The 23,130-nt window shown below is 45.8% G+C and overlaps 1 protein-coding gene across 17 annotated transcripts in view; it reads left to right on the top strand.

The window, feature by feature from the left end:
• The window catches only part of LOC142572384 (uncharacterized), a 113,812-nt gene that overhangs the window by 29,690 nt on the left and 60,992 nt on the right, over positions 1-23,130 (top strand). For all 17 annotated transcript variants that reach the window (XR_012826072.1, XR_012826073.1, XR_012826071.1 and 14 more), the window contains 4 exons: positions 2,322-2,511; positions 3,343-3,504; positions 10,645-10,971; positions 11,901-12,124. Coding sequence is in view for 2 of the 17 variants with exons in the window: in XM_075681465.1 (XP_075537580.1) it covers positions 2,322-2,511; positions 3,343-3,504; positions 10,645-10,971; positions 11,901-12,124 (903 nt within the window). In the remaining 15 variants the exon portion in view is untranslated. The remainder of the gene's footprint in view (positions 1-2,321; positions 2,512-3,342; positions 3,505-10,644; positions 10,972-11,900; positions 12,125-23,130) is intronic.

The following is a 23,130-nucleotide window of genomic DNA, read 5'->3' as shown; positions in this document are numbered from 1 at the left end:
GATGCCTGTGCATACCTCAATCCCTGCAACTTGCACAATTGGGCTGCTGGTATCTCGCTGCCGAAGATCCTGATGGACCTGCACCATCTGTTAGTCTACTGCTGAACACTTTGCCCTGGGGTTTCAGCCTGCCAACCACATCTTTCTATGCAACCATTCTATGCACAATGCACAAAAAGGGAATAGCACCCACATGCTTGCATGTAACCTGCGTTCATGAAGTGAAATGTCACTACAACTTTTGTTCTTCACTTCGTTTGCTTCGTTAATTGCTTCGATTGATCCGGTTGATCTTGTACCAATAGATATTACATGCTGTGAGAATGCTGCATGCGTCGAAGCACCGGCCATGGCCAGGTCATTTACTGTGGCTACCGATTATTTTTTAAATCAAATAAAAAATAAAAAGTTTGCTATTCGATTCGAAATTGAATGTTCAAGTATTCACTTGTCACTAGTTTTTTTATGTCACTTCGGTCGAAAAAATGGGAAGTTTGAAAGGTAGAACACTAACCTGAACTGTTATCAGCAGCAAGCTAAATGAAGTGTCGACAAACTGTGATCACGAACTCTTTGTGTGATAGTGGCGCGTCGTGCCGCAATCTCAGCGACTCGAGTTTGAACGGCCATAGGTTCAAATTGGTCCAAATCATCTCAAAAAGTGTACATAACTTAGTGCATGTGGTGCGCATGGAGAAACTCGCGCAAGAACGAGAGTGCCACTGCTGTAGCTTCCAAGATTGTATGCGGAGCCACCTAGGCGCTATTCAGGGAACACTGCTAATGTACTGTGATTGTGGCCTCCATTCTCGGAGGCCCCAGCTGCCATATGCTAACTGCTTTACCGTGGAGTCATGGCTTCAAAGCACGGTTAAATGTGAGCGACTTTTCTTGTGACTTCCGACATTTGAGTGCGGGGCTAGCCCATTTCAGTGGTATAATCTTTGTCAAGGTTGAACTGCAGGAGCAGGGCGTACGCTTCAGTGCTTCAGAACTTCACGTGCACCCTCCTTTTACAGCGACCCAGTCTGAAGTGCGTTGCTTTTAAAAATGTTTTTTTATATCTGGATGCAGTTCAATGGGCAGGGTTGGGAAATTGTAAATGCCATGAAATGTGCTCATTATAACCAATAGACAGTTATGGTATCTGTGATCGTTTTCAAGGGCCCTTCACCAGGTGTGACCATTTTGAGCTGACAAGCTCAAAATTTCAAACTAAACGCCATTTGTCCTTCTCCACATGGGTGCCACACTCAAAGATGGAGGATGACGCATATCAGCAAGTGTGCTTATGTACATGTATAAGTTGTGACGTCGCTCATAGTGACCCGTGATGCTCCAAGAGTTATTCTAGGCAGCATCTGTTATTTGGGTAATATGTTGCATCAATAGACGAATTAAAGTTTAGAGAAATAATAAAACGCTCAACCCAAATGTCTGCATGTTTTTGTTTTACTTTGCACTGCAGCAAGGGAGATGTACTTCTGTTTCATCTGCTTGTTCCCACGTCGTGCAGTCGAGCACACTGAGAGTGAAGCTAATTTTCTACCATGTTCCAGTGCATGATCATGCTCTGTGATCCGCTTGCATCTGCCTCAGTGTTTGTGTAGCACTGACTTATACCGCTGGTCAGGTGTCCTCGTGTGCTGCATCAAGACAAATGCAACAACTCGCACATGTGACCATCAGCGGAAGTGTGTCACGCAGCAAAAAAGCACAAGGGGAAAAAAGAGGCGGGGCCCGTGGTGCATGCTTCACGTGGTCCTCCTGCTCCGGTATGGGAGAACGCAGGGAAGGATTTTGCTTGTGGAGGCTAGACGGGGCAAGTTGAGAGAGTGCCCTTATTGGCAGTGACGTTCGCCTCCTTGAAATCATGGGTTTGCACGACTGAAATATGTCTACCTTGGCTATTAATGAACCAATTAGAAAAATTCTTGTAGCACGCTCCCAAGAGGGTGCATAAGAATTTCCAGCGTATAACCAAAATTTGCTATGTGGCCTGGGGAGGGGCCCTTTAAGTGGATTTGACTGTTTTGCAGAGTGATAGCTGCTGCCTTAGATACAGGAAGTTAGCATAACATTACTGGGATTTTTTTTCCATATCGACAGTTAACAATTCATAATAAAGGGTTGACTGGACAGATTCTTAGTTTTGGTTGCAGCTTGGATTCCTCTCGCACATCTTTACTGCTGTGCATTGTTGACATTGTTGAATGTGTGGCAGTCACATTCATTGCACACAATGCAAATCGTGTGATGTGGCCAGTAGTTTCCTTCACTGCCTATTTTTTTAACGAAACATCGGTGTTGGTTTTGCGCAGGGGCATTTTACTTGGTGTTTGAATACATGGACCACGACTTGATGGGCTTGCTGGAATCGGGGCTGGTGGACTTCAATGAGCACCATGTGGCCTCCTTCATGCGTCAACTGCTGGATGGGCTTAGCTATTGCCACCGAAGAAACTTCCTGCACCGTGACATCAAATGCTCGAACATACTCATGAACAACAGGTGTGTATGCATATGTAACAGGTCTCTATTCAATTACTGAAGCACTTTCCAATTCAAACCTGAACATAGTTCAGGTTGTTTTTATTGTCACCATCTCTGCTTAAAGCTTATTCTAGTGACGTGCTGTTTACAGTTGTTCAGCAGTGAATGAAACACCATACATAAACCTCTGCCCAGATTATTACTGCGAATCCAGTCGAAGTAGTAAAGCTTAATCTCCTGCTGCGGACTACAGCCAATAGCTTCCCAGCATGTGTGCACCACAGTTATAATGACCTCCTCATCAGCACTTAGGTGCACAAATTCAAAGCACTGTGGATATTGTGGCTTGCACTGCATTTGCCATGCTTTCCTTGACTGGTATACAGTCGCTGACCGATAATTCGGCCACCGATAATGTGGACGCTCTGAGCAACCGCCACAAGCCCCATAGATTTTAACTATAAGGACGATCCAAATTTCGTACACCTTACAGCTCGCCATGCAATAATTCGAACTGTTACTGCATGGTTTTCCGTGGAACTAAGATTGGGAAATGAAAAAAGTTTGTTAAATCACAAATTTCCTTAAATTGATGTTTTTTATATAGAGGTTTGACTATCTTTTAAACTTACAATTATTCAGACATTGGCGGTCCCCATAATGTCCAAATTATGGATTGGCTACTGTAGTCCTGGGAAACCTAAAAGTTTGTGCATATCCCTACTTAGTGCGTATTGTTTGCATATAAGGATAAGGGTGAATTAGGAATGGTAAATTCATCCACAGCATGTTGGTGTTTCTATGTTCATATTCATCACGTCCATACATTATCCCATTTCCATCTTTCAGAGGCCAAATCAAGCTGGCTGACTTTGGGCTGGCACGACTGTACAGTGCAGAAGACAAGGCACGGCCCTACACGAACAAGGTCATTACACTCTGGTACCGACCGCCAGAACTGCTCTTGGGAGAGGAGCGGTACGGACCTGCCATTGATGTCTGGAGCTGCGGGTGAGTCGAGGCTCCTTGCCCAGTGCAACAGCTGGCTACATTCATTGCACTTGACGTAGATTTATGATGAGATGCCGAAGCTAAATTTTACAAGCCGTTGGCAGCAGTGCCTTATGTGCATATTTTTTATGTGGGGAAATCCACGTCCCACTATATGAACTTGTTTGTGGAACTTGGATGTGTGACAGTCCATACTTTTTTTTTTCAAATGTGGACTGCCATGCATGTGGCCTTGATTGAGAAATCATTTAAGAAAATGTGTACCTTGCTTCAAGAAAGCTGATTTCAGTACCACCCAACAGGCATCGCATTTGGATTTGGCCAGATGTAGATTTGCACGAAGGGGCCGTTTTCTCTTCCAATCGCTTCTGACAATATGAAATGCAATCACTTTCGCACTTGGCACTGAACCGCATCTATGGGCAACAGCATGGGCTGGAGGAATGTTGCATGTGCGAAGCACTTGCTCCATGTCCTGCACCAAGTTGTGAAAATTTTCATGTAGGTGATGGTATCGCTGAAAGCGATCGATTGAGAATACTGCTCCATGCCAATGCCGCCATTGCTGAGTGACGCATTGGACCTGCAAGGTTTGCCAAAGTAGGGTAACAGAATTTTGACTGTAAATTTTTGCTTTGTAACACATTCTATATCTTTGCTATATCACATCACAAAAACGAGTCTCAAATCTTTTCACTTTCCTCGCTGGTTTTGTTATTGCAAGGTTCAGCTGTAGTCGCCGACTCACAACAAAATAAATCAGGATATGCGCACTTTAGTGAAAAGTGCCTCTACTCGGATGAAGAGTCTTGTCTTGCACCACTGCTGCACTGCAGAGGGAGTTTGTGAGGCCCTTGCTGTTGTGAGTGCTTATCAGTCACGAGATAACAAGAATTGTGCTTCTGCATTGATTTGGTGCAAAATATAAATGAAGATTGCAGATTTCCTCAGCAAACAAAGCCATGTTGATGCTGTAAGCATTCGTTTGTTTTCATGGTACATTTGATAATTTGACACTCAGTTAATTTGGACATCTTTTTTAGTCCCGTGAAATTTTAATGAACAAAGTCTTACTGTGTACAGTAGAACCTTGTTGATACGATCCCATTATGTGTGATTTCTCGGCACCAACATGTGCGGTTGACAACAAAAAGAAATTGAGTTGCACCTACTCTTTGCCGGTCCATACATCCCCCACCCCCACAAAAAAAAATAAGAGACCTTTCGGCACCAATGTTAGTACATCGCCTAACTGTAATTGTATGATACATTTTCTGGTCACTAGATCCCATGTAAAAAACAAAATGCAGTCGAGAACAGTAGTTGCCTGGTGTGCACTCAGTTTCTTATTCTGGTACTGGCAAATCTCCACCTGGAATTGTCACATTCTGCATTCACAGTTACAGTGAAATCTTGTTACTATGAACACCACATTAACAAACTTTTCAGAAATCACCAGCTGACTTCTATGGTTTCAATGTAAAAATATTTCAGTACTATGAACTTGAGAATACCGAACATTTCAGAATAACAATCATTATTCAGTTTCTGTGTCATGTTAACAATGCCTCAGGACTACGAGCTAATGTTCAGAAATCCGGTGATTCGTCGATTTTCATGTATCTTTCACGGCAGCGAAACAGTAGGCTAGCAGACAACAAGGGGCAGAAAGCGGATGTATGATGCACGGGTTCGGAAAACCTGCGATGGCGTTCAGTAAAAGAAAAAAGAAAAACGCGGAAACTAAAGAAATTTCTTTTCTCTCTCTCTCTCTCTGTCCTTAATCTATTCCAGAGGCAACAATGCATCGGCTACACACGCGTAGCCGTACTAGCTATGTGTGTGGAGAAATGTAATCTCTGTACTCGTGGAGATGCCACACAGTCACACTTTGCACTTTCCGGACGGTGCTGTTTGTGCACGCTTGCACTTCAATAGTTCAGGTGTCCGCCTCAAAAGAGCCAGTTGCAATGTCGATGGCAAGGAATGGGAAAACACACAAACGAGAAACATTGCGCTTTGGAAGCGACATGGAGCTTCCTTTTTGTCAGTAGTTTTCTCAGCGTGTGCCTCGCGCGCGTCACTTGCGGTGCTCTGGTGGTGTGCAGCGGCGGAATCTATGGAAAATGGCAACAGTGCGGGCTGAGAGCAGCCAACAGCGACGTTTTCGTGGACATCTCAAACGGTGACCACTTAGGAACTGAGGGGTTGATGGGCAGAATGGTTAATTTTGTGACTTCTCACTATAACGACCTCTCAGAATAACTATTTTCGGCGGTCCCGCATGATTCGTTATATCAAAATTTGTATTGCCGCCAGCCATATTGCGATAAGCATCTTCACCTATCTTTCACTGAACATGGTGCTGGTTGAAGCGTACTGCACTTCTTTAGTAAGTGATAACCCAAACCTGGCTCCATACCCTGCTGCAGACTGTGATTGTATGATACGGTTTTCAGCTGCTAGATCTCGTGTAAACAAGAAAAGCTGTGTAAATGTGGCTTTGCATTCAGTTTCTTATTCCGGTACCGGCAAATTTTCTCCTGGGTCGTTGCACATATTATCGGCACCAACCCTATTGCAATAACCATCTTAACTTATCTGATTCACAGTGTATCGGGCGTAGTGCTGTTGGAAGCGTACTGCATGCCTTTAGTAGGCGATAACACAAACACGCTGCAGTTTCCTGCTGCAGACAGCGTGATGCAAGCGTCACATTTCGCTCTTACAGCATCTGGCTTCACCCACTAGCTCAATTTCGCTTCAGCTCCCTGTAATAATAATCGATAATAATAAGCGATAACCCAAATGTGCCTGCGTACCCTGCTGCAGACTGCAATCGTACAATACGTTTTTCAGCTGCTAGATCTTGTGTAAAAAAGAAAAGCCAGAGAATGCTGGTGTGCATTCAGTTTATTTCGGTACCAGTAAACCGTACTCTTGGGACAAAGGAATGACAACACAGTAGTGCAAACAGTCACAAGGGCATTTATTGCACCTTTCATAGATCAATGCCTGCTAGCCGAGTTGCTATTCACAAAACATGCCGATGGGCGCGCGACAAATCTAGAAGTCCGACTCACCGCGACCGCATAGCGAGCGAATATGTTCGCCCCATGCTGGATCCCAACACCTGGTCGTTCGCGCGTCCTGTCACGTGAACGGCGGCGCATTCCAAGGCGGCCACGCAAGACAGTCTCGCAGAAGCATGGGTCGGCGCACGCGCGGCACGGCACGGCACGTCCGTACCGCTTGCTGATCTCGAACCCCAAGAGAGCGCCTTTCGCTCCCGCACCCGAGTAACCCTGCAGGTAACAGCGCAACACTCGCGCCATCTCTCGCGCTGCGCTTCAACCACATCGACCGCCGCGGGCGTCACGCAGACCACGCGGCGAAGCAGGATTGCAGGAGATGAGGGAAAACAAGATATCTGGGGACGCACGTGAGTCGCGCATCCCCACAACTTCAAATCACTGGCTCAACCAACGTCATCGGACGTGGCCAATGCGGTCCGCCGTGCTTGACGTCGAGGTGGCTCTTGCTCCATCCGCGTGTTCTTCACACCGACTGGCATGGAGAAAAATGGAACGTCACAGTTTCACCCAAAAACCGAAGCATCAATTGGAGCAAATTGGTAGATAGCTATACGAAGTAAGGATAGTAGTTTTATCGGCTATATAAACTTGTAAACATTCACTTACTAGCTAAATTAACCAGCACAGTGTCACGCGCGCACAGGTAAACATGAACACACATGTCGCTCGATGAAAGTGGAAACTGTCTGTGAAAACGATGGAGTTAGAAACCGCGGCCGCAGCCGCGAGCCAATTGACCTCTGTGCATCTGTCGTGTCAACGCGTACGAAACATAGAAAGCACAGTGCATGCGAAGCTACCGGCACTATGCGCACTCTGCATCATAGATGGCTTTGAAGATGAGGCCATATGAGGCCCATGCAGGCGCGCACTTGGGCCACATCTCAGATCGCTTCCAAAATACGGCGCCCGCATGGCCACGCAGTAAGCAGCAGCCGCCGAAAATACCCCCGCCTCACCCCCGTGCCTCGCATGTGACAGGAGAGGGTGCGCATCTGCCCCGCCTTCCTTGTCCGCGCACGCGAAATTGAGCGGCATTTGCCACGTTCTCTCTGTTTCATATAATTTGACCCAAGGGCGTTAAAAAAAGAAAAAGACTCAATAGATTGCAGCTGGTTGAAATCGAGAATACACTGTTTGCTGTCACGTGCCACTTCTCAGAGTATATTTTATATTCTGCTTAAATAGTGAAACAACCAAGGTCAGTAATGAAAAAAGATTGATGTTCACTTTAGAGCCAAGCGTATTTTGTAACATTGTTAGTGAGGGCTCAGAAACTGCTGATAGTTTCCAGTAGTTTTTTTGTAGCAACGTACCTTTGAGTGGTACTTTTTTCCAGCATTAAAAAAAGCCCATGAAATATGGAAAGAAAAAGAAATTACATGCATGACTGCACTCATGCACTATATTGTATTGCAGCAATCTCAACCATGTTTAGACTGCCAAAACTTGTAGATACTATATATAATTTTATGTGGTTCAGGTTTGATTTAGGTTTACTTAATATTTAAAAAAAAATTTTTTAATGAATTTTTAACACATTTTGCTAAACAGGGCATGAATTGCCTCTGCATGCTTCAAGAAATCCATTAAAGCCAATCTCATTGCTCTGTCTACCCTAGAACAAAGTTGCAAGACTTCCAGATAGACACTCACAATCAAGTGTTTTGGAGTGTTGGTAGTTTCAGTTCTCATTCTATAGTAGATGCAGCAAGATTGGTCTTAGTGAATTTCTTGCATCATGCAAAAGTAATTGTAGTTCTACCCTGTTTAGCAAAATGAGCAACTGAATTGTAGCAAGTTTAATAAGAAACGAAGATGAAACTTGCAACAAGTTAAGGCTAAACCCCATGAGTGCAGTTTTGTGTGCGACAGCGACGAGCAACGGCTTCGAGCGACGGATAGGGCCATTGTGTGAACAAATCGCTTGGTCTTGTCTCACGATCGCTTGGAAGTGCTATGAGCGACTAGCCAATAGCGCGAAGCTGGATCTGGATGCGCATAACTCAAGTACTTCCGATTGTCGCATGGAACGAGCAAACAATTGAATTTTTATATGTGCGAGGATAACCTACTCCTAGACTGTCAGAAATATTTTATCCTGCTTTCTATAGTAACTTAATTTAATGAAGCATGTGTCATGTGAACAGGTGTGCAGCGAGAATCAAGATGTATTCTTTTCATGCTTGTAACCCCCCTGCTGTAACGCTTTCGGGCTAAGCGGGGATATGTCTGAATAAAGAACAAAAAAGTCACGCTAGTTTCAGCACCTATATTGCTGCCTTCATATCGGCAACACTGGGAAGACATCGCTCGCATGAAGTGCGACTTGTAGGCGACGAGCGAACGCGACAGCCATCTCCGTCGCTTGTCACTGTTACGTGCAAGATCGCTTGCATGGAGTTTATACTTTGAACCAAATGAGATGAACAGAAATAAATTATGGACCTCATATTTGTAATAAGCACATAAAATTACGTATGTTGTGAATGCTATTTGTGCACGTCATCTGTATACACTAATCATAATCTTTTGGCTTGCTGTGTGCCTCGGCTGTTTCTCGTGCAGCTGCTCTGGAATAATAGCATCGCGTTGACTGGCGTGTCATAATAGTGAAAAGTTTTTATCACCATAACTTGAGGGGGACAAAAATTCTAAAAAATTTCAGTGCAAGACCCAACTCTCTTTTCAAAGGGATACTACAGAGAAACAATGAGCTTGTAGTGGCATCATCATTGGCATTGCATCAAGACAGCTCCTAAAGCTGATGTGTCCCGATCTGCTCTCGGGTAGCTGCTCAGGCTTTCAGGCAGTCACTCAGCCCCTGTGCTTGTGCTGGTGTATGGTTACTGAAGGTGATCATTACTTAAAAAAATAAAGGCCAGACTTCCCATTTTGAAGATTATTTTAATTGTAGGGTTGGGGATGTTACTGTGATGTCACAGTAGCATTGTTGCCTACTTGGCTTCTTTTTTTGCAAGGAAAGTATGTTTGTAGTGCTTACGCCCGTTCCTGTGGCGAGCGTCGGCGCCCTACCTCCTATCGGAGCAAACAAGCACAGTGAAAGATGAGAGTGAAAGCGAAGCCTTCGCTCTTATCTTCGCAGTGGGGACGAAAATAAAGTGGTGAGCGCAACGAGGAATGTGGAGCAGGAGGGTATGGCGAAAGCATGAGAAGAAAAGCATAGTACTGCGCACGAGGGGCTTTGCGGCGACACTGGCTACGAGATGGCACCAGAGTAGCTGGCGTCTGTATGGAAACAGCGCTTCATTAGCGGAGGTTGTCTGCAGCAGCTGCTTTTAATCTCTCACGCGCTTCCTCTCGTGATCTCCCGATTAGCGAGGCAGTCGCGCTACACCTCACTCCTTCTGCAACGTGCTGCACGAGCCAGGTTGTCCGCAGCAGCCAGTATATCGCAAAGTGAAAACACGACAGCTGCACTCAAGTTTCGCATAAAGAGTATCGTGATTGTTGTTGAATTTTTTTTTTTACTTATTTATAGGCAAAGCATGAATGGTGTTCTCATTTTTTATTTCCCACAAACAACTAGGTAATGCCCAGTAGATATATGATGTATGAAAAGTTTGTGTGGGAAAATAAAGAGGATGTTGCCTCTTGTCTCTTTTTGTACTTAAATTGAGGATGACGCAACGAGCTATGGAAAGAATGATGGGTGTAATGTTAAGGGGATAAGAAGAGAGCAGATTGGATAAAGCAACGAACTCGAGTTAATGACATCTTAGTTGAAATCAAGAAAAAGAAATGGGGCATGGGCAGGTCATGTAATGAGGAGGGAAGATAACCGATGGTCAATAGGGGTTACGGACTGGATTCCAAGAGTAGATTCCAAGAGAAAGTTGGGTGAACAGGTGAGATTAAGAAGTTTGCAGGGACAACATTGTCACAATTGGCACATGACCAGGGTAGTTGAAGTATGGGAGAGGCCTTTGCCCTGCAGTGGGCGTAGTCAGGCTGTGAATGAGGATAATGTAGGACCTCTGTTAAACAGCACTTTGCTTTCTGTCCCCATGTCTGCTGTGTGCAGGTGTATCCTTGGTGAGCTGTTCACCCGCAAGCCAGTCTTCCAGGCCAACCAGGAGATGGCCCAACTGGAGGCCATCAGCAGGGTGTGTGGCACACCCTGTCCAGCCGTGTGGCCACGGGTCATCCAGCTGCCCCACTGGGCCACCTTTCGACCTAAGAAGCAGCACCGGCGGCGGCTGCGCGAGGAGTTTTCCTTCCTGCCAGGTCCTGCTCTTGATCTGCTGGACCAGATGCTCGAACTGGACCCTGAGCGTCGCATCACAGCTGAGGCAGCCCTGCGCTCCCCCTGGCTTGCCCAAGTGCGGCCCGAGCGTATGGCCCCACCCGAGTGAGTGTGTGGTACTCCCATTACTGTAACCTGATGTGGTTGCTCCAGAGCTGTGTCTTTTTGCTGTCATTGAACATGAGGTTGTGGGTATGTGACGTTATCTGCATTACACTAGAGAGCAGAAGGCAGGTACGTTAATGCCATGATAATAAAGAAGCCCTAATGGGCAAAATTAGCCTTGTAGCCCTCTGCTATGGCACGCACCCCGTAGCCCAGCTGTAGCTTCAGGAACGTTAAAATGAATCAACCAAGACATCATTGTCATGTCTTGTTTAATGTTCCTGGTAGAGTTACTCCGTTTCACATGCTATTTTCCATGAATTAATGAGACGGACATCAACTGTGTGAGCTTCGCCTTCATTCTCATACCACTTGTTTCCTCACAAAAATGTCAGTTTCTTCTTCAATGTGCACGCCAGTGATATAGGCTGCTGCTTTATAATTTTGTCACCACGCCAGGCGGGGTGTCCCTGCCCATCAAAAACCCACAAATAAACACCTGAGAGGGTTTTCTGCTGCTGAGAGCCCTTGTAAACTTCTGAGACTTCGAGTGCACCGGTTTCCATTGTAATGAGAGAAAGCTGTTATTTCCTGTGTTGAAGCATGCAGTCTTAAGGGGTAGCCCAGGGTGCGTCTACCCTTGGAAGTGGTGCTCATGCACATTTGTCTATGTTGAAATGCAAGCAACTTTTGCACTCAGTAGCAGAATTATTTGTTTGCTATAGAATTAAGCTGAAATGATTCAGCCACATGAAAGTCTACTTTGGCAACACAGTTGAAAAATGTGCGACAGTCAGCAGCACCGCTGTCATTACCTGTTCAAACACTGCGGTTTCATAGGCTTGTATCTTATCTTTGATAGTAGCAGGACCAAATAGGTGATAGTTATGGAGATGGGTACTTACTGTGTGCCATCTGATTTCTTGCAGCCTCCCGCACTGGCAGGACTGCCACGAAATGTGGTCCAAGCGTCGCAGGCGACAGCTTCGGCTAGAACAAGACATGGCAGGCACGTCATCGGGGCCCCTACCATCCTCAGGCTTGCCCATGAATCTGGGAGGAGGCGGCAACAGTGTGCATTCGGCTCCGAGCACTCAGGACATCTCTCGAGACGATGGGCCCCCACTTGGTGGGCGGCCCTGTGTACTCGATGGTGAGTGGGCATACTGTTCAGTTCTAGCCTGCCTTCAAGTTGTTAGTGAAGCAAGTACAGTTAAACCTCGATATAACGAAGTCGGTAAAATCGGCAATTGCTCCGTTATATTGGAATTCAACTTTTTTAATGATAATAAATACAGCTGCTGTTGAATTTGTCTCAGACGGAAGGGGCTGCGAAATTTACCGAATTATCGAGCAATCGAAAAAAGATAATTTGTATGATAAAAGTACAGTCGAACCCACTTATATCGATACTGGTTTCAATAGTATATCGGTTATAACAATGAGAAGCTGCTGCACTGTCAACTTTTGTGTGTTTTCCATGGTGAAATAACCCGCTTACTACAATGCCTCAGTGCCGCATTGTCGGTTATAGCGACGAAGTCTGGCTGCCGGATGTCCGAGCCGAGAGGTAGAAAAATGCGAAAGCCTTGAAAATAAAAGAAGAAAACGAAAAATTCGAGCTGCTGCACGATGTGCCGCTGCTCCAACAGCCATTGTGCACTCATTATCCAGCCGTCTCCACGTGCCTCTCTCCCGTTGCCCTTCCAACCCTCCTAACACGAATGGGCAGCACCCATAACTCTGCGCCGCCCCACCCTCTGAAGCATGAATGGACTACGCCAACTGTGCTGCTCGCACATTGCTCACCGGCTCCTCATTCAGCGCAGTTCTGCAAACAGCTTAATCGCTTGCGTTCTTCTTTGTTGGGTGCGGCAAAAATCGTACCTGGCCACGCGGTTTCTCAGCCTCGTTTCACACGCCGCCGAGACAGAAGATGGCTGATTCGCCTGGCGATCATCGGCAATGCACGACATTGCCGGTGAAAAAAAAGCGCATGGCTATAGATTTGGAAACTAAGCTGGAAACTAACTAATTGGAAACCGATGAGGTGATCATCTCGAATGTGCTTGTATCAGATAGCGACGGCGACAATGGCAGCGATGACACGGTAGGGCAGACTGCCTCAAAGTTGTCTTCACAGGAGGCAAGGAACCTTCTGCTGCACTACGTGGAGCACCTGGATGCCTTGGAAAAGGATGTCGGCAAGCTTCGCGTAAAGCATACAAGACTGACGGACATAGGATTTTCTCGTGCAAGCCAGTGAGAAGTACGTGGCGAGATGCTTGTACAGTAAAACCTCGTTAAACCGTACCCGCTTAAACAGTAGTTTCGGTTTAAAAGTAGTAAAGTCAATTCCCCAACTCAGCGGCCATTGAACATAATGTATTTTGTATCTGCATAAACCGTACCAGCTTATTGCGTACGCATCGGTTAAAACGTAGCGTTTCCGCTTTTCGTCGCGCAAGCACAGCGGTGCGTCGTCTCCATCGGGCGGCCCGGCAGAACAACAAGCCTCAGAGACCGGTACAACAGCCTCCAAGCGCCCTGCGCGTTTGCACGTGATGCCACATCAAGATCGACATCATTTCGACGCCGTGCCAGAGAGCGTTGTGGCGTCGTGAAAGCGAGGACTCGCGTCATGCCGAAGCTCGGTTAAAAAAGGCGCCGGGTGCTCAGCATAGAAGAAAAATTAGACATCATCCGTGCTGTCGAATGTGACACGAAGAAGTTGGCACTGGCCCGCGACATGGATCTGCTATTGACTACAGTGTGTGGCGTTTGGAATGCGAAGAAGTTGCTCGGCAGCGCTGCTGCGACCACGAAGAGATTTCGGCTACGAGGTTCGACTTTTCGCCATTGTTGCCTCTGTTGTTGCCGAAGTTTCGACTAGCGACAGTGATGAGGACGACGCGGAAAGCGACAGCACGGGCGATTCAGGCCCGACAGTGGCAGAAGCTGCGCGTTACGTCAGCCTCATGAATGCAATCGTCACGACGAGAACAGGGGTGCGATAACGTAACTATTCCAAACGAAAAGTATTCCGAACTCCGGCACCCGGCAATAAAAAAGGCGCCACGGGACTTCTGCAGCACTACTGCGCGCGTGCACGAAGAACATGTAACGCCAATGAGGAATCTGCCGTGCGAGTGTTTGCCGAGAGGAGGGGGCTGGCTGAGAAGCTAGCACGGAGCTTCAGTAAGTTAAATTACCGTCGTCGTGCTGTCGTCGTGCTAGGCCACCGCGGCATCAAACGAAAATAACACTTTTGTTGCGCAAAGTGAATAAATACTGCATATTTCTTCCCCTTTCATCGCACTCCCTCCGAGTTCCGTTTTCGACGGGTAAGTGGGCGATCTCATGCTATTTCGGTTAAACAGTACTACCGTTTAGTACGTACTTTTTCCGAGCTCCGGCCAACTACGGTTTAACGAGGTTTTACTGTAGTGATCTTGCGTCTGCATTCCTTCTGGATTTCAGAAGGAATGCAGAGGCAAGGAAGGAGTGTCCCCGCCATTATAGTTTTCGCACATCAGCTCTGCCATCCCTCTACTTTAATTTTTTCGTGCAACCAGGTTATAACAATGGAATTTTCGTGGCACTTGAACATTGTTATAAGTGGATTCGACTGTATTCATTTTGTTGAATTTGAGAGTGGGCAACGATGGGGGTATCATGCCGTGTCGACGATATCTTCATATCGACGGTACAAAGTGAAGCGAGCCACGCCTACGCGTCCACTCCACTGCTACGGTTGATGAAACATGGTGGTGCTATCATAAACAGTGTCTGCAGCGATTCATGTGCCTCTCATTTCAATGCGTTTCCTAAACTTGAGATTATGCTACCTCCAGCACCAAATGCGCAGGAAGACAGAGCACTTGATGCCACACCTTTTCGACACATTCATTCTTTGCACAGCAGATTACCTCTGACGTGTGTGGGATTCTCCTCCGTGCTCTTGGGACAAAGGAACGACAACACAGTAGTGCAAGCAATTACAAGGGCATTTATTGCACCTTTCATAGATCAATGCCAGCTAGCCGAGTTGCTATCCACAAAACATGCCGATGGGCGCGCGACAAATCTAGAAGTCCGACTCACCGTGACCGGATAGCAAGCGAATATGTTCGCCCCATGCTGGATCCCAACGCCTGGTCGTTCGTGTGTACAGTCAAGCGAACGGTGGCGCGTTCCAAGGCGGCCACGCAGAAGCGTGGATCGGCGCACGCGCGGCACGGCACGTCCGCATTGCTTGCTGTCCCGAACCAAAGAGGGAGCGCCTTGTCTTACCCGCACCCAAGTAACTCCGCAGCAGCGCAACACTCGTGCCTTCTCTCGCACTGCGCTTGTACCACTCCGACCGCCGCAGGCGCCAGACCACGCGGCAAAGCCGCACTGCAGATGGGAGCTATGCGGGAAAACAAGATATCAGGGGACGCGTGAGAGTCTCGAATCCCCACACGTGTTGCATATGCGCTCAGCCGCACTTGAAAAGCAGCTGCTTGTAATGCAACCATTTGACCATCTGTGTTTTTGGAAGTTTTCATTTATTGTCTCGGTATTCCTCCGCAGCGACAGTATAAATTAGTTACAGTAAAACCTCGTTAAGTCGTATCCGCTTAAACAGTAGTTTCGTTTTAAAAGTATTAAAGTCACATTCCTGAGTCAGTGGCCATTGAAAATAATGTGTTTTGTATCCGCATGAACCGTACTAGCTTATTGCATACGTAGCGGTTAACACGTAGTGTTTCCACTTTTTGTTGTGCAAACATAGTTGTGCGTTGTTTCTATCGGGCGGCCCGGCAGAACAAGCTGCATCAAAATCAACATCATTTCGGTGCCGTGCCAGACCAGAGAGCGTTGTGGCATCATGCAAAAGGACTCGCGTCATGCCGAAGCTCAAATAAAAAAGACACCGGGTGGTCAGCATAGAAGAAAAATTAGACATTGTTCGTGCTATCTAACGTGACACAAGGAAGCTGGCGCTGGCACGCGACGGATCTGCTATTGACTACGGTGTGTGGCATTTGGAACGCGAAGAAGTTGCTCGGCAGTGCTGCTGCTACCGCGAAGAGATGTCGGTTACAAGGTTCGACTTTTCGCCATCATTACCTCTGTTGTTGCCGAAGTGTCGTTTAGTGACAGTGATGAGGACAACACGGAAAGTGACAGCACGGGCAATTCAGGCCTGACAGTGGCAGAAGCTGCGCATTACATCAGCCTCATGAATGCAATTGTCGCGACGAGAACAGCACCCCGCAATGAAAAAGGCACCCTACGACTTCTGCAGCGCTACCGCCCACGTGCACGGAGAACATTCAACACCAACGAGGAATCTGCCATGCGAGTGTTTGCTGAGAAGGGGCTGACTGAAAAGCTGGCTTGCGGCTTCAGTAAGTTTGAAGCCGTTGTCGTTGCTGCTAGGCCGCCACGACATCAAACGAAAATCACTTTTGTTGTGCGAAGTGAAGAAATACTGAATGTTCTTTCCCCTTTCATCACACTCTTTCTGAGTTCCGTTTTTGACAAGTAGGTGATCTCATGCCATTTTGGTTAAGCAGTATTACCATTTAGTACATACTTTTTCCAAGCTTCGGCCTACTACGGTTTAACGAGGTTTCACTGTATATTGAAATCCTGCATAAGCACACTTCGTTATATTGAGCTTCTAAGTACATGGTTTTCAATAGACAAGAAGTTATAAAAAGTTAAACGCTTCATTATGTTCAAAATTTCGTTTTGTTAAGGTTTGTTACATCGAGGTTAACTGTATGTCAGAGTGTGTGGGCCATGTTCTTGATGGATCTCATTTGGTGGTGTGTTGCACCAAATTCTCAATGTGAATGGTTATTTGAAACAATCGTTTATGAAAGACCTACATCAGTAGAGCATGGAAAGTACAAATGTTTATTGACAAGAAAAAATTTTTGAGTAGACACAACATTGTTGTATATAAACATAGCCTTAGTCCACTAAAGTCTTGTGTAACTGTGAAAGTCATAAAATCCACATCTAACAATGGCAGCTATAACTAATCTTCATTCATCAAAAATTTAAAGAATTGAGTTTTGCAATTTACACGCAGGCAATGGTACGATATCACTGGTGCTGTGAACATCGGAGAACCTTGAACTTGACCCACTTTTCAGTAGCTCAGCGGATAACTTTTTGCTGCCAAGCACAATCATGGGCTTGATACTTGACCACCTTCTAATGCGGTTGAATGCATAAATGGTCACATATTGAATTCACTTGCAAGTTAACCCTTTCAGGGTCATCACCCTACGTGTTCAGCTGACGCCAAACTTATGAAAAAAGATGCATATTTGGAATGAAGTGCCACCTAACTCCAGATGTGCAGCAACCTTTCGTGACTTCTAGAAAAAAAGAAAGAAAATTCATATAGGGGTGTAGCCCCTCGGCTTACGTCAAAACTAAATTTTCGCTTCGCTGCATGGTGTCGGCCCTCGTGTTAGTGAAGTAGCGTTTCCGCTTCGCCTAGCTCATTGCCAAGCGGTCAAGCCCACACTTGGGCATCTTATAAAGGGCTTTCTCGCATCTGTTGTTTCTAGTTAAGTGGATCAGGGAAAATAATTTCTAGTTCGTTTGTCACTGGAAGCACTACTGCAAGGTGCTCGCCCTTGTAGCTTTTGCGCAGGCACACATTTTTTTTTTTTTTAGGTGTGCGAGAACTCATAGAACCTAATCTAGAGATCTAACATTTGATAGCTGTGAACTTCTCATTTCGTTTTTAAGATGAATGCGCACAACTGAGCTTTGTTGCAGGTGCTCGCACGACATGCCTAGCATGCCTGTCACCTCTTCCGAATTTTCAGTAAAATGCAGAAATTTTGAGCAGTCTTGTGATCTTACGGAAAACATTTTATTTGGAAAAAAAGAAAGTACCTTGAAAATGTGGAACTACACCCTGGTACCTTGCGCAGCCACGAGAGCGCACTACGTATGCGTGGTATCATCATCAGCAGCTGCAAGGCTGTAGTGACTTCTGTCGTCTACTAGGGCAGTCACGAATCCATATCCAAAGCTTGATAGCACCTCTAGCGCCTCCACGAACCTGTTGTCATGCTGTTGCCTTTGTTCGCATCAGCGCGCGGGTTTGTACTTCAGTCAGCTTCAGTCCCTGCAGTGTTTGTGTCGCCTTTTGTGTGACTAGCTGCCGCATCAGATGCAGTGCGACTCTGGCCTGTAGCGGCTTCGCAGTGCAGTGGCGGGCTCGATGCCCCGACAGTACTTCCAAGTGTTTTTGAAATCGTACATGGCAGAATTTCTGTGCTTTGTGCCATCGAAGAAAGGGGAGAAGTTTGGATTCTGCACCATTTGTGCCTGTGATGTGAACATCTCGCATGGCGGCAAGTCTGACATCAAGGTCCACATCGCTTCGAAAAAGCATCAGGGATACGTGCGAGCCGCAGACAGCCAGCCAAGCCTAGCAAGTTTTGTACGCAGCGACAACAACCTCGGTGTGATTTGTGCAGAATGCCTTTTCATGGCATTTTTAGTTGAACACAACATCTCACTGAGTGTCAGTGATCATGCTGGACCGCTTTTCCGGAAGTTGTTTGGACGAACAAAGACGACGTCAATTGTTCAGGAAATGGCCGCCAACGTGGAGACTCCTTTGCTGGATGCCTTAAAACAGCAAGCATTTTCAATCGCTGTGGATGGCAGTAACAATAGGGATATGCAGCTTTACCCTATTGTTGCGTCATATTTCATTAAAGAAATGAGTAGAGTCGAAAGCCACGTTCTTTGCCTCGGGACAATCCAAGGGTAAGTGATGGGTCACAAGGTTGCAAATCTGGTTCTGGATGAGATGAAGTCTCGGAATTTTCCTATTGGAAACCTGTTGGCTATGTGTTCGGACAATGCCAATGTCATAATCGGCATGAAAAACAGTATTTCTACTGTACTGAGAGAGGCTCAACCAGGTTTATAAGGGTTAGTTGTCCATGCCATCTCATAACTTGGCCGCCAAAAAAGGAGCTTCATGTCTTCCTGTAAAGGTTGATAAGGCTTTGGTAGACAATTTTTTTTATCTAGAGAAAAGCTCGAAACAGAAAGATCGACTTATAGATTTCCAAAAAATGCATGACACTGAGGTCAGGAAGATGTTGAAGCATTCGCCGACACGTTGGCTGTTGTTGGGAAAGTGTTTGAAGAGGCTGCTCGACCAGTGGAAACCACTACTCTGCTTTTTTTTATCAGAAACAAAGCAGTGCAACAAGCAGAACTTGTTTTGGAGTCATACCAAATTCTGAAGACTTCCTCACAAACCCCCAAGAACCCTGAACTGACCCCAAAGCTCTGGGAACTGCTTCATTCAACAGCGTCCGTCATTTTATTATGGAATTCCCTGCTGTCCTTCCCCAGCAGAGTTTCGAATCAAAAGCAGCAGCAATCGACACACTTGAAGTCGAGTTTGTCAACTTGCAAGCGTATCAGGTTCCAGCTGACAAATTGAATGAGCCAAGGTGTGACGTGCAGTGGTCACAATTAGGAAGCGTTCAAGGTGTTGACGGATCGCACAGGTTCCACAGAATTCCAGTGGTTATGCTCGGTATTCTCTTCATTCTCCACAGCAATGCTGAATGTGCGAGAATATTCAGCACTGTGAACAAAACTCGGGAGTTTCGCTCATCTGTGTGTGAGAAACCACTCGAAAGTCTGCTGATGGTCAAGGGGCACCAGAGTGGTACTTGCTTTGAGGAGAGCTACACGGAGAAGTTTCTGAAGCAGGCAAAGTCGGCAACAGCAAAATCATTGCAAAAATAAATTGTGCCCCAGTGGAGTTATCGCTCATTACTCTTAAGACGCGGATTTCACTCGCGGTTGTGAAAACATGAGTAAACTTGTGCAAAAAGTAAATCCCATTAAAAAAAAAATAAAGTTGCTGGCGTGCACTCCTCCCCCCCCCGCCCCCCCTTTTCGGTGATAGTTTTATGAATTGCGAAATTTTCAGGTTGGCAGGTAAAACCCCACCACTTTGATTACGTTTCATGTAACCTACAAATTTATAATAAACATGAAGTACCGTATTTACTCACATAATGATTGAACCCCTGAATTTTGTCGTCAAAATTAACATTTTTTTCTTTCCTGTGTAATGATCGCACCCCAAACTTGTTGCAGTGATATGTCGTGTGCCAAGTCTAGTACCATCTGTCGAATGCTGTTAAATGCTACGCGAACGACTCTTGAAGACATACCAAGCGGTCTGCACATACAAAACATTCTTAAGCAAACACTCCATTTCATTCCTTTCATTACTTTCCGCACTTCCATGAAAAAAAAAAAAAAAAGCTTCAACCAAACTTGCCTTGGCTTTATTACTTGTAGGCTTCATGATGGTTTTGGCCAACAACGGCAAAAAAGGCGTCTTTCGATTCTTCTTATCTATCCTCATGGGCAGGCAACAAATCTCGAGCGGCAACTATAGTGGCCAAGTTTACACTGATACATTAGAAGTGTGCCCTATTCATATACCGACGCTTGTAACACAGCTAGGATATTCGCCGACCCTTAGCGGAAGCGTGCCGTACCAGGATAGTACTGAAGACAAACACCGCAGTTTCCGCAGCATGCCCGCCATGTGTTTCTATGTCACTGGCAACTACGTGCGCCCATCTCTGTTTCTGTCTCCTCAAAGTGTACATGGCTATGCTTATTGTCGCAAACTTGCCGATATTAACAATATTATTCATTACTGACATGGAAGAAACTGTTTCAATGTGCGTAATTACTCACGAGAAGAACAAAAATCGCGTTCGGCGCGTTCGGCTTGCTCCGCTGGCCGCCATTTTATTTTGGTGTCCCGCACTGTTCAGTGGCAGCCATCTGCTTGTTGACCTGTTGTCATCCCTCAGTAAACACAGGATGAAAAAAGAAATTATTTTAGCGAGAAATTTAACCCGCACCCTTGAATTTAATCGCACCCCTGAATTTCCATCAATTTTCCTTTTACAAAGAAGTGCTATCATTATGCGAGTAAATACGATACTCAGTTTTAGTCAAGTGGGCCATGTGAGCTGTATGTACATTGTATGAATTTTAACCATTTTGTGTATTCATTTATTTATTTATTTATTGTCATACTCTCAAGGCCCGGAGGCATTACAGAGAGGAGTGGTGATTAGTACAAACATATTCGTTAACAATATTCTTGAAGTTTGTGGCGTCAGAAATGGCAGTGACGGAGGCAGGGAGGCGGTTCCAGTCATTTGTCGTTCTTGGTATAAAGGAATCAAAATAAACGTTCGTGCGACAAGTTGGGACTTCAACCTTAAAACGATGATCCGTGCGTGACGATATGTATGATGGAGGGGAGATTAGTTCATCCTTAAGTGTTTCGTTAGAGTAATAGATCTTGTGAAAAAGGCATAGGCGAAAGTATTTACGACGTAACTCTAGGTTAGGCAAGTCAAGGGTTAGTTTCATTGATGAGACACTTGCATGACGAGAATAATTCGAAAGAATAAAACGAGCAGCTCGGTTTTGAATGGATTCGATGGTGTTCTTTAGCTTTAGAGTAGAAGGGTCGAAAATGGAGCATGCATATTCAAGTTTAGGCCTCACTAAGGATTTGTACAGAAATAACTTGACAGCTACAGATGCCGATGGTTGAGCAGCTGAAGAAAGTATCTCTCAGAATTGTACTTTCCAATTCTTGAATGCATAGCCCACCATTGGTCTAGCCACATATCCACATAATAGAATTTTAGTATGCCAAACTGGCTGCTGCTGAATTTGTTGCAGCTTTCGCCAAATGCTATACTGTCTATGAAGGATCTCATGCAGTAGGAGTTCGTTCATATGTTTGAGGAAAAAAAAAGCAAGAAACAACATACTAACCGGGGAAGCATACGATGTTGAAGGCACTAAAAAATTTGGCAGACTTGACAGTAGTTGGCGTCTATGTAAAGTGAAGCATTGTGTATATCAATGCAGCACTGGACGCTGACCCACACTGAGATGGTGGGGTCGCAGCAGCCCAAGACGTGTGTACATTGTCGTTTCTGCAGCTTCGGCAAGCTTACGTTTGCACTTCTCCAAATTTGGCCTGGGTCAGCAGTTTCCTTGGGGGGGGGGATCTTGGTGGGAAGTCTCGATTTGTGCCCACTAAGGGAGAATCCGCCTTTTTCATGGTGCGACGGCACATGCTGCCTGCCCCGGTGGATTAGTTGCAAAACGTTTTGGAAGGGTTGCATGTGCATGGCCTCGCACCGAAAAGTTCCCTAGAGAAAGAAAATAAACAATAGCGCTCGGACACGCGCTGCTGCAAACACTCGTGCCATGTACGGTGTTGAAACTGTACTGGTAGCTCGTCATCAGTGCACTGCTGAAAACATGCATATTTTTGGCAGATCACTTCTGCAAGATCTTGTGCTACTTGGGCACCCAACACGTCTGGTGTCTATGAGCAACAGCACTCCTCACACAGAGCCTAGCAAGCGCTGTTGCATGTAGGCACCAACTTGTCCATAGCCTAGTGACTTGAAATATCAAGGAAATTCTGAACAAATTTGTAATCAAATTTGTAGCCACACTTTCAGCTCGATTATGTACCACTCTTTCATCCACTGTTCTTGGCTGGCTTACCACTTCGGTAATGCAGGTGGAGTGTCACTGTGAAGTGTGATCAGGAACGGCATCTCTACAAAATTGCAGCCCTGAACTTAAAGAAAATGTCGAAAATGTGCCAAACTATTGGTGCAGTTGGCGTAGCGTGCTTCAGGAACACAAAAACAGAGAGCACAGTGAATAAGCAAACTGACAACGCTCTGCGAACAGAGAAGCATGCATGTTGTGGAAGTCATGTGTACCTTCGCTTCCTTATCCCGCTTTGTCATCCCGCTTCGTCAGGGGTCAGAGCGGCACTTCACCCACATTATCAATCAGATTGCAGCCTGCCGTGAACGGTGGACAAGAGTGGCATTGAATGAAGCGGTATTTGTTACAGACTGCAATTTTGTCACTTTTTGGCGATAATGCAGCTGCACACAATGTAAGAAAACTTTTGGGTAATGACTTCTTCCCTACATTTTCGCATTTGAGATTTCAAGACATATGGAGTGGAGTGCAAAAATCATTTCGAGATAAGAGGTGAAAATATATGGAGTTGACACCGAACTAGGAAAA

This window comes from Dermacentor variabilis, chromosome 2 (genome assembly GCF_050947875.1).
Source record: "Dermacentor variabilis isolate Ectoservices chromosome 2, ASM5094787v1, whole genome shotgun sequence".
Classification (NCBI taxonomy): domain Eukaryota; kingdom Metazoa; phylum Arthropoda; class Arachnida; order Ixodida; family Ixodidae; genus Dermacentor; species Dermacentor variabilis.
This window is presented reverse-complemented; position numbering and strand designations above follow the sequence as displayed.